The sequence below is a fragment of the Echiichthys vipera genome, assembly GCF_963691815.1.
Source record: "Echiichthys vipera genome assembly, chromosome: 8".
Taxonomy (NCBI): Eukaryota; Metazoa; Chordata; class Actinopteri; order Perciformes; family Trachinidae; genus Echiichthys; species Echiichthys vipera.
The window spans coordinates 5,610,267-5,625,154 of record NC_139833.1 but is presented as its reverse complement, the minus strand read 5'-3'; the positions used below and the strand labels follow the sequence as shown (position 1 = coordinate 5,625,154).

The following is a 14,888-nucleotide window of genomic DNA, read 5'->3' as shown; positions in this document are numbered from 1 at the left end:
TGGCGAGTTTGTGTTCTCTTCAGCCACTTTGGCAGGTGACCAGCAATTGTTTGGAAATCCTATTCTGTCCGGCTTGATGGTGTTTGTTGGGATATACAGCTACTACGGCTGTGGGTGCAAAAATAACATTTCTGCTCAAACGCCACAAACCACAAATAAGTCTTTATAGCAACACCATGGAAAATGCCTCGGTTAAATAACCCTGTGCTTTTGCGCATACGTGCTGGGAAACTAATAGTCTAACAAAGAACAGTCTATATACCGCCCACGTGAGACGCAAGCACACTTTACTTGCAGACAAAAACACAGCTACAGACATGAAAGACACAGTGTTTCACATTGCAAGCGCAAATTCAGTTAGGGATATGATTACGGGTCTTCAGCTTAATTAGGTGACTTGTAGATTAAGAATTTATAAAGCCACATGCTTACAACAATACTGTGAGCACTCACAAACGACCGACACTGGAATAAAATAATTTTAAAAAAGCTTACCTCTTTTGAACACTCCCTAAAATGCTTAGTTTGAATGCATCTCCAGGGTTGATATATTCCAATGGCATAGTCAACTATTTTCTTTACCATGCAATGCATTTAAGTGCCTTATTAAATATCCTCAAATGAACTACCGTAGGCCAAAAATCACCCACAAACATCCCAGAGAGCTCAGGCAGTGTCTGTCCTTCGTAACACAACTGCATCAACATTCAATCCCATAGTTGCATAATGTGAAAGCATGCTCCTCTGGTCCTGCAGTAAAGACGAGCTCGATGTGGATGAGCAGATTACTGCAACACAGCCTTTTACAACCAGAGCTGATGATACAAGAGGGAAATGCCCTGTCAATCAGTAACCATAATGTAAATGATATGTTACAGGCAGTCTGTGTCCTCACAAGAATTTCTGTAGTTCTGATAAATTACTTAGATAAATAACAAAGTTTAACACTCAATTTTGATTTTTCATTCGATATCCGCCAGTATCATACTCGTCTCTTTGACAGAATAGTTCACTTGGTAAAGTTTCAAAATGCATCTTTCTCCAGCACTTCTAGATGTCTTTTCAAACTCTATCACATTGGTGAAATAACTATCACAAGACAGTGAACACATGCAGGGATGATGGGAGCTGATGCAACCCTGTCGCAACATCACCTGCCAAGAACAACCCGGCACAGCGGCTCCCGAAGCCATGCAGGGGCAGAGATGCCCTGGAGTAATGGTCCTTTAAATAAATAGTGTCAAAGTGTAGTTTAACTTTCATCACGGGGGATAACGAGGCAGGAGAGGGATTTACCTAAGACTGACTGATGCATCATAGATGTGTCCTTCAGTTAAAAACTCTGTACACACATTTACCACAAAGCTTTTGTCAGATCAGTCTCTCTTGCACTAAAAAAACAACTACGGCCTTTGTGAACTATTCCTTCGACAAGAGAAGGATATGGAGAATAGATACTTTATTGTAAGGAAACTTAGTTTGGAGCAAACCTGAGATGGTGTAAAAGAATAGAGAAAAGCACACAATATAGAAACACTACGAGTGCACAAATATCTGCAGTAAATTAAAAATATATATAAAAATATATGATGGAGCCTGTGATCAAGGGGAATACTGTTCATACACTATACATAATATAATATATAATATATAATAATACATACACTAATTGAGCATGTTGTGTGTGATAATACTGAATAATGCAACAGTAGAAAAACATAAATATATAAAGAATTAAATAAATAGAGGTGTAGAAACCACTGAGCTGACACATGCAAATAATATCCAACTTCATAACCACTTAAAGATACTAAAATTTCCGACGATAACAAACAAATAAGCCTCGTTTTGTCCTGGTTTGGTTAAAGTTATTCCGTAACTGAGCTCTTATCGGGAACCTGCTGTCAGGTGTCAACATGCTAACTACCTTAGCGTTAGTGAAAGAAGCTAATTGCCTAGTTAGCCACCAGTTTGGGTGTCTCTCCGACTTTAACTACATATAACACGGATTATTAAAACGTTGTAATATCAGTTGAAATTAAACACACATTTGCGAATTAAGTAAACAAAACTTAAAAACCATTAAATACAGATTATTGCACCTTTATCTGTAACATACAACTTGTGAAGGCTAACACACACAGCTAAGTTAGCATGCTCCTAGCTCTGTATGTTAGCTTCCAGTTGGTCCCAATCGATATGTATTACCCAGAAAACATTGTGCTAACTCGTGCATACAGGGTTAGCAGCACCTGAATAACATGGCTGGGGTGATGAAACAATTCAACAGCCTCCATGCTTTCAACAGCCACGGAGCTAACTCTCGCAGCTAACGATGCTAACGGGCTATGATAGTGTAACACACTTGCCTGGACAAACTTCAGAGATCCTCAAATGATGTTGTTGTTGTTGTTGTTGTTGCTGTGATGCTCCTGGGTACAAACTGACGAGCAACCCGCCGTTTGTTTTGGGAGCTATTCAAAAACGTTTATATCTCGTGTGCCTGTGAGGGGGATGCTATATAACATGCAGGATCAGTGTTTCAAATCCACTGGTTGTCAAAATCCCAGAGACACTCTCCCCTCCGACCTCTCACCCTGCAGCAGCGTGAAGCGCGAGGACAGGGCGACCTCTAGCGTGCACACAACACAATAACAACATCTACCACCTGCTTTACATTTTATTCTACCATCATCCACTGAGTGGGAAGAGACAGCTCTGGGTGGAAATGAGCAACTTGTTTGTTAAAGGTTGAATAAAAAAAAAAATCATACACCCACGGGGCATGTTGAGGGGTACAAGTGGCCGAAATGTGTTTCCTCAGGAGGGGGGCTGGAGTCTCCCTCAGAGAGAGGGTGAGAAGTTCAGCCATCCGTGAGGAACTCGGAGTAGAGCCGCTGCTCCTTTGCGTTGAAAGGAGCCAGTTGAGGTGGTTCAGGATCATCTAGTAAGGATGCCCCCTGGGCGCCTCCCTAGGGAGGTGTTCCAGGCACGTCCAGCTGGGAGGAGGCCTCGGGGAAGACCCAGGACCAGGTGGAGAGATTAGATCTCCACACTGGCCTGGGAACGCCTCAGGATCCCCCAGTTAGAGCTGGTTAATGTGGCCCGGGAAAGGGAAGTTTGGGGTCCCCTGCTAAAGCTGCTGCCCCTGAGACCCGACCCCGGATAAGCGGATGAAGATGAGATGAGATGAGAAGAGACAGAATGACAGAACTGCTTTTCCATGGATGGATGGATGGATGGATGGATGGATGGATGGATGGATGGATGGATGGATGGATGGATGGATGGATGGATGGATGGATGGATGGATGGATGGATGGATGGATGGATGGATGGATGGATGGATGGATGGATGGATGGATGGATGGATGGATGGATGGATGGATGGATGGATGGATAGATTTGGCAATGACTTTCTGTCCTGTTCTGTTTACATGTTACCAGCCAATAGCGTTGGGCATTGCGGGTTGCCAGGTCTGTCTGTTGTTGCTACAGAAACAAGGAATCATTTTGAGTTGAGAGCTCGCTAATCGATTACACAGCACTCAAAGAAAGACTTCCAGCTGAAGACTGGCTAACGTTAAATTCTGTTGTAAGATTTAATGATTAGTCGAAATGAGTCGTTACCCTGTATGATTCATCACTTGACAATGCGCAGGCTGATCGCTTGACACACTCAGAAACAAACCTGGAAACCTGACTGCTGGAATTATTTTTTGTTGTTGCGACTACGATCTTGAGACACTAGATGGCGGTGTTCTCCTCATTCTCTATATTCAAGCTTAAAGTGTTATTCTCTCAGCAAAATCCCAACAGTCCTTGTGATTATTGTATTTCCCTTGTTGTTCTACAGCAGAGGGGTTTTAAAGTCTGAGACCGTGGGCCTTCCCTCAGACGAAGCTTGCTAGTTTACTTCCTTAGTTTTGCTCAATTCCTGGATGCCTATAGGAACAGGATTATATTATTTGATCTCAGATACACTCAGTTACACTAATATTAGTGTTTGACATAATTTCCATTTGCACCAAATACATTAAAAAGGTCTGTCACAAGATATTTATTCGTTTCTGACTCTGGGAAAGTGGAACAAAAGTCAAATTCTCCAAAACTACCATAGCTTTGGATCGTCTTCTTTTGACAACTATAATAACTAATGTAATATTTTTCACTTCCGTTCACTGAGCCTCCCCTGAAACAGTCCCGAGCACCTCTGGGGAGGCCCGTCTCACACTTTGGTCTACAGCATAAGTCCATTAAAGTCCACTTACCATCACAGATGTAACACTGTCTACATTAATAGCATACAAGTCAAAACACAAGAACTGATTTAACTAGGAACTGGATGTTGACAATAACATCAGAACTGTAGCAGAATAGCCTGATATTGACTGAATTGTCATTTTTGCACTTATTTGAACAGCTGACGTAAAAAAATCAGAGTGGGCAGCGATACTGGAATCCGCTGGCAGGATCATGGTGTCCTTCCTCCAGACAGTCTGGGGTCCAGGCCGGGTCGTTGACTCTGGTGTGCATCCAAATGTCGAGCCAGGCTATGGTTGGTCAATTTGTCTTAATTTGTCTAATTTACCAACCACTTCGGCGGCTAAACGTCCAACATTTGTTTTGTCTGGTGATGGTTGTCTCATAAGAAAGAGAAGAGAAGTTGAAACGGTGGAACTAGAGAACAGCGCTGGACGTCCCAGGAGCGAAGAAGGAGGCTCCTTTATCATGGACCTTGTACTGGAAGAGTTTCTTCTGTGCGTGGTGCCCATTACCTTGTCTCCTCCTCCAGCACACTTCCACCTGAAAACCAAGAACACGGATCGGTTTACTTACAGTTTTATTGTTAAATCTTTTTGGGTGTTTGGTACTGATGCCTTGAAATATATACTGTAGACATATGTAACCTTTTACAAACGTTATGTCATGTGTATCACCATTTGTTTCACTTTTAAAAGTTATTTATACTTTATAAGCACTGAATTTGCTCAGACATTAATACTTTAAAAAGGCACAATCTAAAAATAAAAACAAAATGGTCGACCCCACCATTATTTAATCAAGGTTATTCATGATGCAGGTAATAGTTACATCAGTAATATTTGTAAACACAAATTCAGCTGTTGGGTTGTTTTTTTCATCGATATGTGATGGAAATATTGAATCGATCCCAAATTTGATAATTGACGGATCAATTAAGTAATTTTTCGAGCAAAAATGCCAAAAGCCAGCTCGTTTAAGCTTTTCAAATATGACATTTTTGTAAGTTTATTTGTCTTATATGATCATAAACTGAAAATTAAATAAGTTTTGGGCTGTTGGCTGGACAAAACAAGCACTCTGGATTCTGTCAAACTATATGGAGTAAATTTGGACTTAAGAAGAAAGTGTTAGAAAATCAGAATCAGAAAGACCATACGGACAAACACACTCACCTGCCCGTGTATGTCCCTGCAGTAGCCAGTGGGGAGACCCTGTACATGAAGAGTAAGGCTACACTGGTGGGTCAGGCTCTTCAGAAGTCTCTCTGAGCCTTCATCGTCTCCGTCGCCCCCCTCTTCTTCCCCATCACAGCGTACCAGCATCACCACATTGCCCTGCAGCCACAGTCAAATTATACTATTATATTATTATTCAGCATACAGCAAGTAAATATACGTTATGGATACTTACTATAGCTATGATATGAATACATTTTAAACCACAACCAGTTCACCGCTGACTGTGCCGACTGATAACAGTATATATGAAAAATGGTGCTTTGACAGCAAGAAGCTGACCTGTAGCTGGGAGCAGACGGTGGCTCGGCAGTAGTGGCTGAAGTCCAGAACGGCTCCAACGCTCACCCCCAGACTCAGAAGCACACTGAGGTCATCCACCAGCAACACCGGGGGTCCCCACTCCTCTGCCGGATCTGTCTCCTCCTCCCCGCCACCAGGACTGGTCACACTGGACCGGACAAACTCGTACAGACTCTTTAGGCCAACTGCAGGATCCCTGAAGACGGAGACATGAGGCAGAAAAAAACATATAAGTCTGTACAGGTAAAAGAAAACAAAAATAACCAAAAAAGTGATTTTGTGTACCTGAGGAAGTCCATGGCATGACTTTCTGTGTCGGTTTCCCGAGGAATCAAAACAGACAGCGACTCTTTCAATCCCTCGAGGAAAACCAGCTGACCTTTTTCCTTTGCTTGTGCCAGGCTTACACCCTGAGGACACACAGTTCACACAGATACACACACATTAAATGTCATCTCTTGTGACAGCACCAAGCTTAAGGCTAACATAAACTCACCGGCCACTTTATTAGGTGCACCTGGTGCTTCATAAAGCGTCAGTGTGGTTTTCTGCTGCTGTTACCTATCTGCTAGAAAGTAGGTGGTGGTGTGTGTTCACAGATGCTCTCCTGCATTCCTCTGTTGTAACCAGTGGATATCTGAGTTACTGTTGCCTTTCCATCAGCTCCAACCAGTCTGGTAAATGGACTTGTACTTATATAGCGCCTTTCTAGTCTTCTGACTACTCAAGGCGCTTTCACAGTGTTTGTCACATTAACCCATTCACACTGATGGCAGTGGACATCTACATACATACATCTGGCCATTCTCCTCTGACCTCTGGCATCAACAAGTCTTTTGTGCCCACAGAACTGCCGCTCACTGGATCTTTTCTCTTTTCCGGACCATTCTCTGTAAACCCTAGAGATGGTTGTGCGTGAAAATCCCAGTAGATCAGCAGGTTCTGAAATATTCAGAGCAGCCCGTCTGGCACCAACAACCACGCCACGTTCAAAGTCACTTCAATCATCTTTCTTCCCCGTTCTGATGCCCGGTTTGAACTGCAGCACATCGTCTTGCTCATGTCTATATGCCTACATGCACTGAGTTGCTGCCATGTGATTGGCTGATTAGAAATTTGCGTTAACAAGCAGTTGGACAGTTGTACCTAATAAAGTGGCCGGTGAGCGTGCAACCACAAAGCTATGTTAGCTCTTTGATAAACCCAGTTCCCAATCAATAAGTATTTTACAAATTAACTAAATGCTTGTTGATAAACAAAAATACAGCAAATGCCGCAAGGGAAAAGAAATAAGAATCGAGAAAGTTCATTGTGTTTTAAAGGCGTTGGCGGTCACGACGGATTCAGTTGAATGAAAGCAAAATATACTCATCAATATTAGACATACTGCAATGTAAACCAGTACCATGGGGTCTTTAAATAACACTGTCTTTCTGTAAATGTTAAATAAAACACAGCAAAATGGTGATAACAGTGCAGACTCACCAGCCTCTGACTGATGGCACTGTAATGATTGAAAGACTGCACCAGACCCACAAACCATACTCTGCAGCGTGCTGAAATAAAGAAGAGAGAGACGTCAGCTGTGGTTCACATTTAAGATAGCTTAATAAGCCGCATCGGAAATGAATTAACATGCATTTATCTCATTCTGATAATACTCCACACTGACAGGTGACAACTCACCTCGTAGGTACAAAGAGAGGAAGTGGTGGATGAGGAAAGAGGCATCACTCTGTCTGTCTGAGAGCAAAACAAACTCTCCCTGCAGGACAAAGTTGCATCATGTTGCGGCTAAATCACATGTGTTGCATCCTAATAAAGCAATGTTTAATGTGCATTTTTATGGAGGATTAAAATGATTTAAGTCTCAATAAATAAATAAATACATTTGTTAATACATGATTACATAAATAAATGGTTGCATATATAAATAAATGCAGAAATAAAAGGGACCTCCTACTACATATTAACATATGGACACACAGGTACATAAATAAATAAATATAGGTAAACAAAAATGTAGAAATAAATGTAAAAGATTTATTTATTTATTTCTGCATTTATTTATTTATTTATTTATACATGTTTTCATGCATTTGTTTATGTATGCATTTCTGTATTTCAGCATTCATTTAAGCAAACAAATGAATACATAAATACATGGAAACATATATAAATAAATGCAGAAATAAATACATAAATGCATCAATAAATGGGACCTCCTACCCCATATTAACATATGGACACAGATACATACATAAATAAATAAATGTAGGGGAACAAATGAATGAAATGAATGTAAGGCATTTATTATTCATACATTTATTTCTGTATTTATATATTTATACGTTTTTATGCATTTCTTTGTGTATGCATTTCTGTATTTCAGCATTCATTTCAGCAAACAAATGATTACATTAATACATGGTTACATATGTAAATAAATGCATCAATAAATGAAACCTCCTACCCCATTACCTTACGGACACACAGATACATAAATAAATAAATGTAGAGGAACAAAAAATGTAGAAATAAATGTAAAGCATTTATTATTCATACATTTAGTTCTGCATTTATTTATTGTTTTATATATTTATACGTTTTCATGCATTTATTTATGCATTTCTGCATATAATCATGCCAGAGTGGTTAAAACAGGTAAGACGTTACCTTTGTGAAGCTGTCGGGAGTGGTGTTTAAGATGCTGTTGAGCTCTGTAAACATGGCTAAACGCTGCTAGCTAACCTAAGTTAACTGTGAATAAAACACGGTAAACCGTTTCTGGGTGAGCTAAAATAACGTCACAAGAGAGTAGTTGTTACTGGGAATCAATCTCAAAAATGTCTTGTTAATTCACAGGTTAAAAAGTAACGTCAAAGGTTATACTTCACTACATAATTTGATACCTTTCCTCTCGGTTAGCTTCTGTGCTAACGTCAAGTAGCATGCAACCAAAGATGGGTACAAATCAGACAGGAGGTCTCACTCTGCATGAAGCCCTCTGGACCACGGAGAAGCCGTTACTTAGCAACGTCTTAACGTCTTACTGCTGTATAAATATCTTACGTTACCAAATTATGTTTGCAAGTTTTATTAAATTTTAAACTAAACAAACATGAACGTTAAGTTAAAAGGTTAAATTGCAAATTTCATCGCGTGTTTTTGAAAAATTAACCACCTCCGGTCTGTGACAGAATGGTCTCCATTGTGACAGCGATCACCATAGACGATCTCGACATGCACATGGCGACTTCTTCGGTGTGTTCCTGTCCTGGTTGAATTGAAAACACCGCCCCCTGCTGGTAGTACCGTGGTAATGAGTTATCCTAGTAGTAGCACAATTCAATTCAATTTTATTTACAGAGCCAATTCATAACATTCATATGTTTTAAGCTGATTTTGTTCTGCTTAATGATGCTGCTATAGGCCTAGTCTGCCGGGGGATAATACTTTTCCTGATACTCTGAGCTTCTCTCCTCTCTGTTTGTATCATCCATGTCTCATCAATGCATGTTACTGATTCAACTTCTTCCCCGGAGTTGTTTGTGCTTTGTCGTCTCGCAGGTCTCTGCTGATCGTGGTGGTGCCTGCTGCCGTGGTCCTGCGTGACGATTCCTGCTACTATTATAATCTATCACCTTAGCTGTGCTTGTTTCTACTATTCTGCTGTATTAACTGGCATAACATATAAGTCATATTCACATTACTATAGATAATATTATAGTTACTGGAAGTGTGTCTGTCTCTGTCTATGTGTCTGTCTTTGTCTCTCTCTGTCCATCTGTCCGTCTTTTCTCTCTTTCTCTCTCCTTTTCTTCCTCCCCATCCGGTGCAGACAGACGTCCGTCCTCCACAGAGCTGGGTCTGTCTGACGTTCCTGTCTGTTATAGTGAAGGTTTTCGTTGCCACCGTACTCTACGGGGGAATTGTTGGGTCTTTGTTTATCATAAATAAGCCATAGAGTGTGGTCTTTACCTACTCTGTAAAGTGTCCTGAGATAACTTCTGTTATGATTTGGCACTGTAAATAAAATGAATGAATGAATTGAATTGAATTGAATAACAAAGGTTATCTCAGGACACTTTACATATGGAGTAGGTAAAGACCACACTCTCTGACTTATTTATGATTTACAGAGACCCAACCATTCCCCCATGAGCAGCAACAGCAATCTTGTGCACACAGTGGTGTTGAAAAGCTTCCCTTTAACCGGCAGGAACGTGGAACAGACCCAGCTCTGTGGAGAATTTTTTGTCATGTTTTCTGTTGCAAAGCACAAACGTCAGTGACGAGTAATATCAGGGTGCACATAACTGCACATAATGATTTAATATAGCACTCTCAGAGTATTTTTTTAAAGGGAAAACAGAGATATTGAATCAGCTTGTATAATGATAATGTAGATTGTCAGTTAGAGACTAGCTGGTGAACATATGGAGAATTTAGCTGCTGAAGATGTTTTTTTAATCATCCACTAGATCAGGGGGGTCCAAGTGATCCAGTAAAGGGCCGCTGTGGCTGCGGGTTTTCATCCCAAACAAGCGAAAAACACACCTGGAATGAAAACCTGCAGCCACAGCGGCCCTTTACTGGATCACTTTGATAACCCTGCACTAGATCAATGCGAAGAAAAGGCATGTGACTGCATTGAATAGAAAAGCAGAACACCTGCATATGTATCTGCAGGCTGGTTCATGCACATTATCCATATTTTACTCTTGGTTCGTGCAGAATAGTCAAATAAAACGCCTTCAAGTGAAATGGGAGACGTTAGAACATCAGCAACTGGTCGTGTTTGACTCAGCAGATGGCAGTAGCTCTCCAGCAGCTCAATATCAAACACATTAAGACTGCAAATGCAATGAATCTGCATTTTAATCTTTAAACATGTTTTTTTATTCATATTGCCAGTGCTGCTGCACTGCAGTGTGTCGTAATTACATCTCAGTCCTCTCCATCTGCACTGTTTCTGTGCCACAGCAAGTGTTGTAGTCACGATAGTCGAAGTCAAAGATTGTTTATTTGACAGTGTTTTAGCTTTGGATTGTTCACTGTGGTTGATTTTTTTTTAAAATATGACTTTAACATTTCCAAAGTGCCAAATCAAAGCTGCTCTCATTGTTTTTATTTAGCCTTTGGCCACCAGGGGGCAGTGGAAGAAGCTGTGAACACAACGCTCGTAAAGTTGTGAGGGCATGTGAGGAAACTTTTATACATCCACCAGATACGGAGCAACATCAGCACTCAGGGTCATGTTCATGTCCACCGGATGAATATAGTATATACAATATTCACATCTTCACACAGAGACGGCATCGTTGCCATGGAAACCCATTCTGATGCCACAGTCTGAGCAGAGGAGATCCAAAGGTCAGTGACCTCCTGGTTCCTCTGCCTATACACACACACACACACACACACACACACACACACACACACACACACACACACACACACACACACACAGGGAAATGCATTTGTTCCAGTGCTTCAGACACCAACTCACAGTAAGACGAATAAATCACATCGAATCACTCTGAGACAGAAAAATCCATAAAACAATAAAACAGCGAAGAGTAAAACTTCTAATTCCTGAGGGATACATCTGGCTTTTTAGCATCTAAATGCTCCACTGCCTTCACCAGACTAGTCTCTAACTTTGTCTGTCTGCTGTTTGGTGCTGGTAACATACATGAGGGCCATACTGAAACAACGTCAGAGGTTATGAAGTTCAAGCTCTCCGGATGAGAATCAATAGGCTGCAACTCTGTCCGTCTGTAAGAAAAGAAACAGTCTCTTCCAGCAGGGATCAATAAAGTACAACATAAATAATAGTGTACACCTGTTAGACAGACACTATGATTTCACTGCTGAGTCAGACTGAACGTACCAGGATCAGAGTACAGACTCTGTCATGTGAGGAGAATAGGACAATCCAATGGGCTGTCATTGACTGGTTGTTTGGCAAGCTGCCTGCGTGTTCTGGTATAATCGTCGGCACAGACACACAAATGTATAAATAAATGCTTGTGTTTCTATCGGTGTGAGGGTTTTTATCGGCAGGCCCTGCTGTGACCAAATGGTTTACTCTGCCAGTGTGAGCAGAGCAGCTTGTTCACAGCGAGCGAGCGGGTGCGTTGATGACGTTTCATTCATGCGTCTCCCGCAAAACCGGAAGAAAACAAACATCTGAGGAGTAAGATGATGGGTTATTTGCGTGAAGACGGCAATGAAAATGTATAACGGGGGAGGTGACAAGACTCTGGAACTTCTGTCGGTAAGGGCCGTGGCCAAAACCATCAGACAGATTCAAAGAACGCCCCCTCCTCACCTAAAGCAAACAGAGTAATTCCAGTAAGTGAGAACAGGTCTGACACGGACAACCTCTTGTTGTGGGCTACATGTGTTAAAGAGAAATCTGGATCTAAATTGGTCGAACATCGTCCGGACTTCATATGAAGAAACGTGTTCCTGAGCAAAACACTGAGGTTCAATACTGTCACAGTGCAGTAAGGTAAATTTCTACTTATCAGTTTATACATTGGACATCATTCATTCATTCATCCATCCATCTTCAACTACTTGTCCCTATCGGGGTCGCGGGGGGCTGGAGCCGATCCCAGCTGACATCGGGCGTGAGGAGGGGTACACCCTGGACAGGACGCCAGTCTATCACAGGGCACATAGAGACGAACAGAGACAGACAACCATTCAGAGTCATCAATGAACCGAACACATGCATGTCTTTGGACTGTGGGATGAAGCCAGAGTCCCTTAGAACCCGGAGAGAACCCACGCAGACACGGGGAGAACATGCAAACTCCACCCAGAAGGGCCCCAGCCAGGATTTGAACCAGGAACCCTCTTGCTGTGAGGGGACAGTGCTAACCACCACAACACTGTGCCGCCATTGGACATGCAGAAGCATTATTTTTATTTCTTTTTTTCAAATACCATAAACCTATAACAGTAGTTTTACTTCCTGGAAAACCGCTTAATGTTAGTGTCAATGTCAAAGAGAATATGAACAAATACAAAAAAAATAAAAATACAACAATTATTGGGTGTTTATTTCCTGAAGACACCGTACATAAAGCCATTCTCAGTTGTGAGAATGTATTCAATTTTGGGAATTTATCATTTTTGACAGCTGCCAGAGGAGTCCAGTGGTCGTCTACAACTAAATGCGAGCTAGCCTTGAGTCCCTTCTGATGTTTGTTCCATAAACTGTGCTGTCCTGGTCCAAGACGGACACTTGAAATACCTCTACGTTAACTTCCTGTTTCAGCCTGACACACAGCACAGTCAAACTACGGAAGCAAAGCCCCGTACAAACTCTTGAGCTTCTGATAAACAGCAACAAAATGCAACGTATACAGTACATTCACAAAACAATGTTCAAGATGACAGCCAGGAGCACGAGATATGAGGAGCAGTTCATCGGGGGCCGTAGGGGTTCAGAGTCCACGGTCTGGACCGCTGAAGCTCGTTGATCATGGAGGCGGGAAGCGAGCGAGTGCTGGCGGGGCTGCAGACAGAACAGGGGGGAGAGGGAGGGTACGTGTCGTCCTCCCACCTCAGGACTCGACCCTTTGCTCTGCTGGGGCCATTGACAGTCCTGGCACGGGGCCCGTTGCGGAAACGGGGTTTGGTTTGTGGCACCCTGTAGAGGTAGACGTCGTAGCGGGCGAAAGGACTCCCGGAAGTCTGGAACTTCTTTGTATTCTTGGCGAGGTGGAGCTCCAAGTCGATGGTCACCTTGCAATGCAGGATTAGACCGATTAATGACATGGGAAAGAACTTAGCTCTACTGACATATACACACACAGGATACCCTCTTCGGGGGTCATCCCTATGTTCCCCGGTTGCATAAGCCTATGCCTTCGCTGGTTTGATTTAGTATTTTGTTAGGGTTAGGGGCTACGGTTAAGGTCAGGGTTAGGAGGTAGTGTTGGGGTCTACATAAGCCTATCTTCCGGGGAATTCAGCACTGATTGTGGAAACAATAACAGGCCGGGGAACATAGGACTCTTTCTAAGAAAAGCGCGGAACATCGAACCCTTTTCCCAGGAAACATAGATCCCGGAGAACACATCTACGCTTCCCCCATTTTGGTACGGATTAAAAACCCCATCATCATCATCAACGAGCAGAAACGAGCAGTCAGGTCACATCCCTCTCCGCCGTCCGAAGTCACCTCACTGCCATGCTGCCAGACCAGGCCCTCATTCACATGTAGTGCAGTACGGAGAGAGAGAGAGTGTGGGGGGAGGTGGGGGTTTACTCTGCTTTAGACCGGTAATGTATCGCTCCATTTCCATCAGAAAAGAAGCCAAAGGGTCCTGTTCTGATCAGCGACATTCCTCAGAGCCTCATTAGTAAACTAGACGGTGCCAGAACGATTCTTTTAGACCTCACCCCCTCCAGCTTCTCTCCTCTTTCCTTTTGGTTTCAATCCCTTCTTTGTAAGGCACACTGTGTGCTTGTGTGCGTGCATGCGTGTGATTCTAAATTAAGTGTGCATACATAGCGTGTCACTATGTCTTCTGTTTTGTGCGTGTTACAATCCGCGCATGCATACGAATCCAAATCGGTTTCAATTTGAATTTCACGTGTGTTTTTTCACAACTGTGTGTGTTTGTGTGTGTGTTTGCCTCCATCATGCACTACTATGCGTGAGCGTCTTGCATCAGCCAATCACAGCGGCCCCTTCAGGATCCTAACACCATCATTCCACCACATCCTCAGCCAATCACAGGCTGCCGGTGAATCCCAAGTCCCAGCAGGTTCGACTCGAAACGGAGAGGAGAAAAAAAAGAGAGACACAATCTTGACATGCTTCTACCATGTTCTCTGTTCAAACCCCAGAGCTCTATAATGAGCAGAGCTGCATGCTGTTGGAGAGAATAGAAACCAACGTAACAGAACATTTACAGTACTGTATAATATTATTCAGAGGTTCTTGTATTTTACAACTTGCTCTAATGAGATTTCTCCGTTTGATGATGCTTTTTTGCTTCTGCTCTACTACATTAACTGACATTTACAGTTATTAGATACTTTGCGGTTTAAGATTTT

General features: G+C 42.3%; 2 protein-coding genes across 2 annotated transcripts in view; both read right to left on the bottom strand.

Moving 5' to 3' along the window:
• The window catches only part of scap (SREBF chaperone), a 37,190-nt gene extending 34,685 nt beyond the window's left edge, over positions 1–2,505 (bottom strand). The window contains exon 1 of the mRNA XM_083918149.1: positions 2,370–2,505. The gene's annotated coding sequence lies outside the window, so the exon portion shown is untranslated. The remainder of the gene's footprint in view (positions 1–2,369) is intronic.
• Positions 2,506–4,181: 1,676 nt separating this feature from the next.
• On the bottom strand, positions 4,182–8,726 carry elp6 (elongator acetyltransferase complex subunit 6). Its single transcript, XM_083919195.1, has 7 exons — positions 8,481–8,726; positions 7,491–7,569; positions 7,290–7,360; positions 6,090–6,214; positions 5,784–6,000; positions 5,439–5,600; positions 4,182–4,806 (listed from the first exon to the last, which is right to left on the bottom strand). Exons 1-7 carry the CDS (start codon positions 8,532–8,534, stop codon positions 4,681–4,683), a joined length of 834 nt encoding a protein of 277 aa, XP_083775321.1. The 5' UTR covers positions 8,535–8,726; the 3' UTR covers positions 4,182–4,680.
• Positions 8,727–14,888: the final 6,162 nt, after the last annotated feature.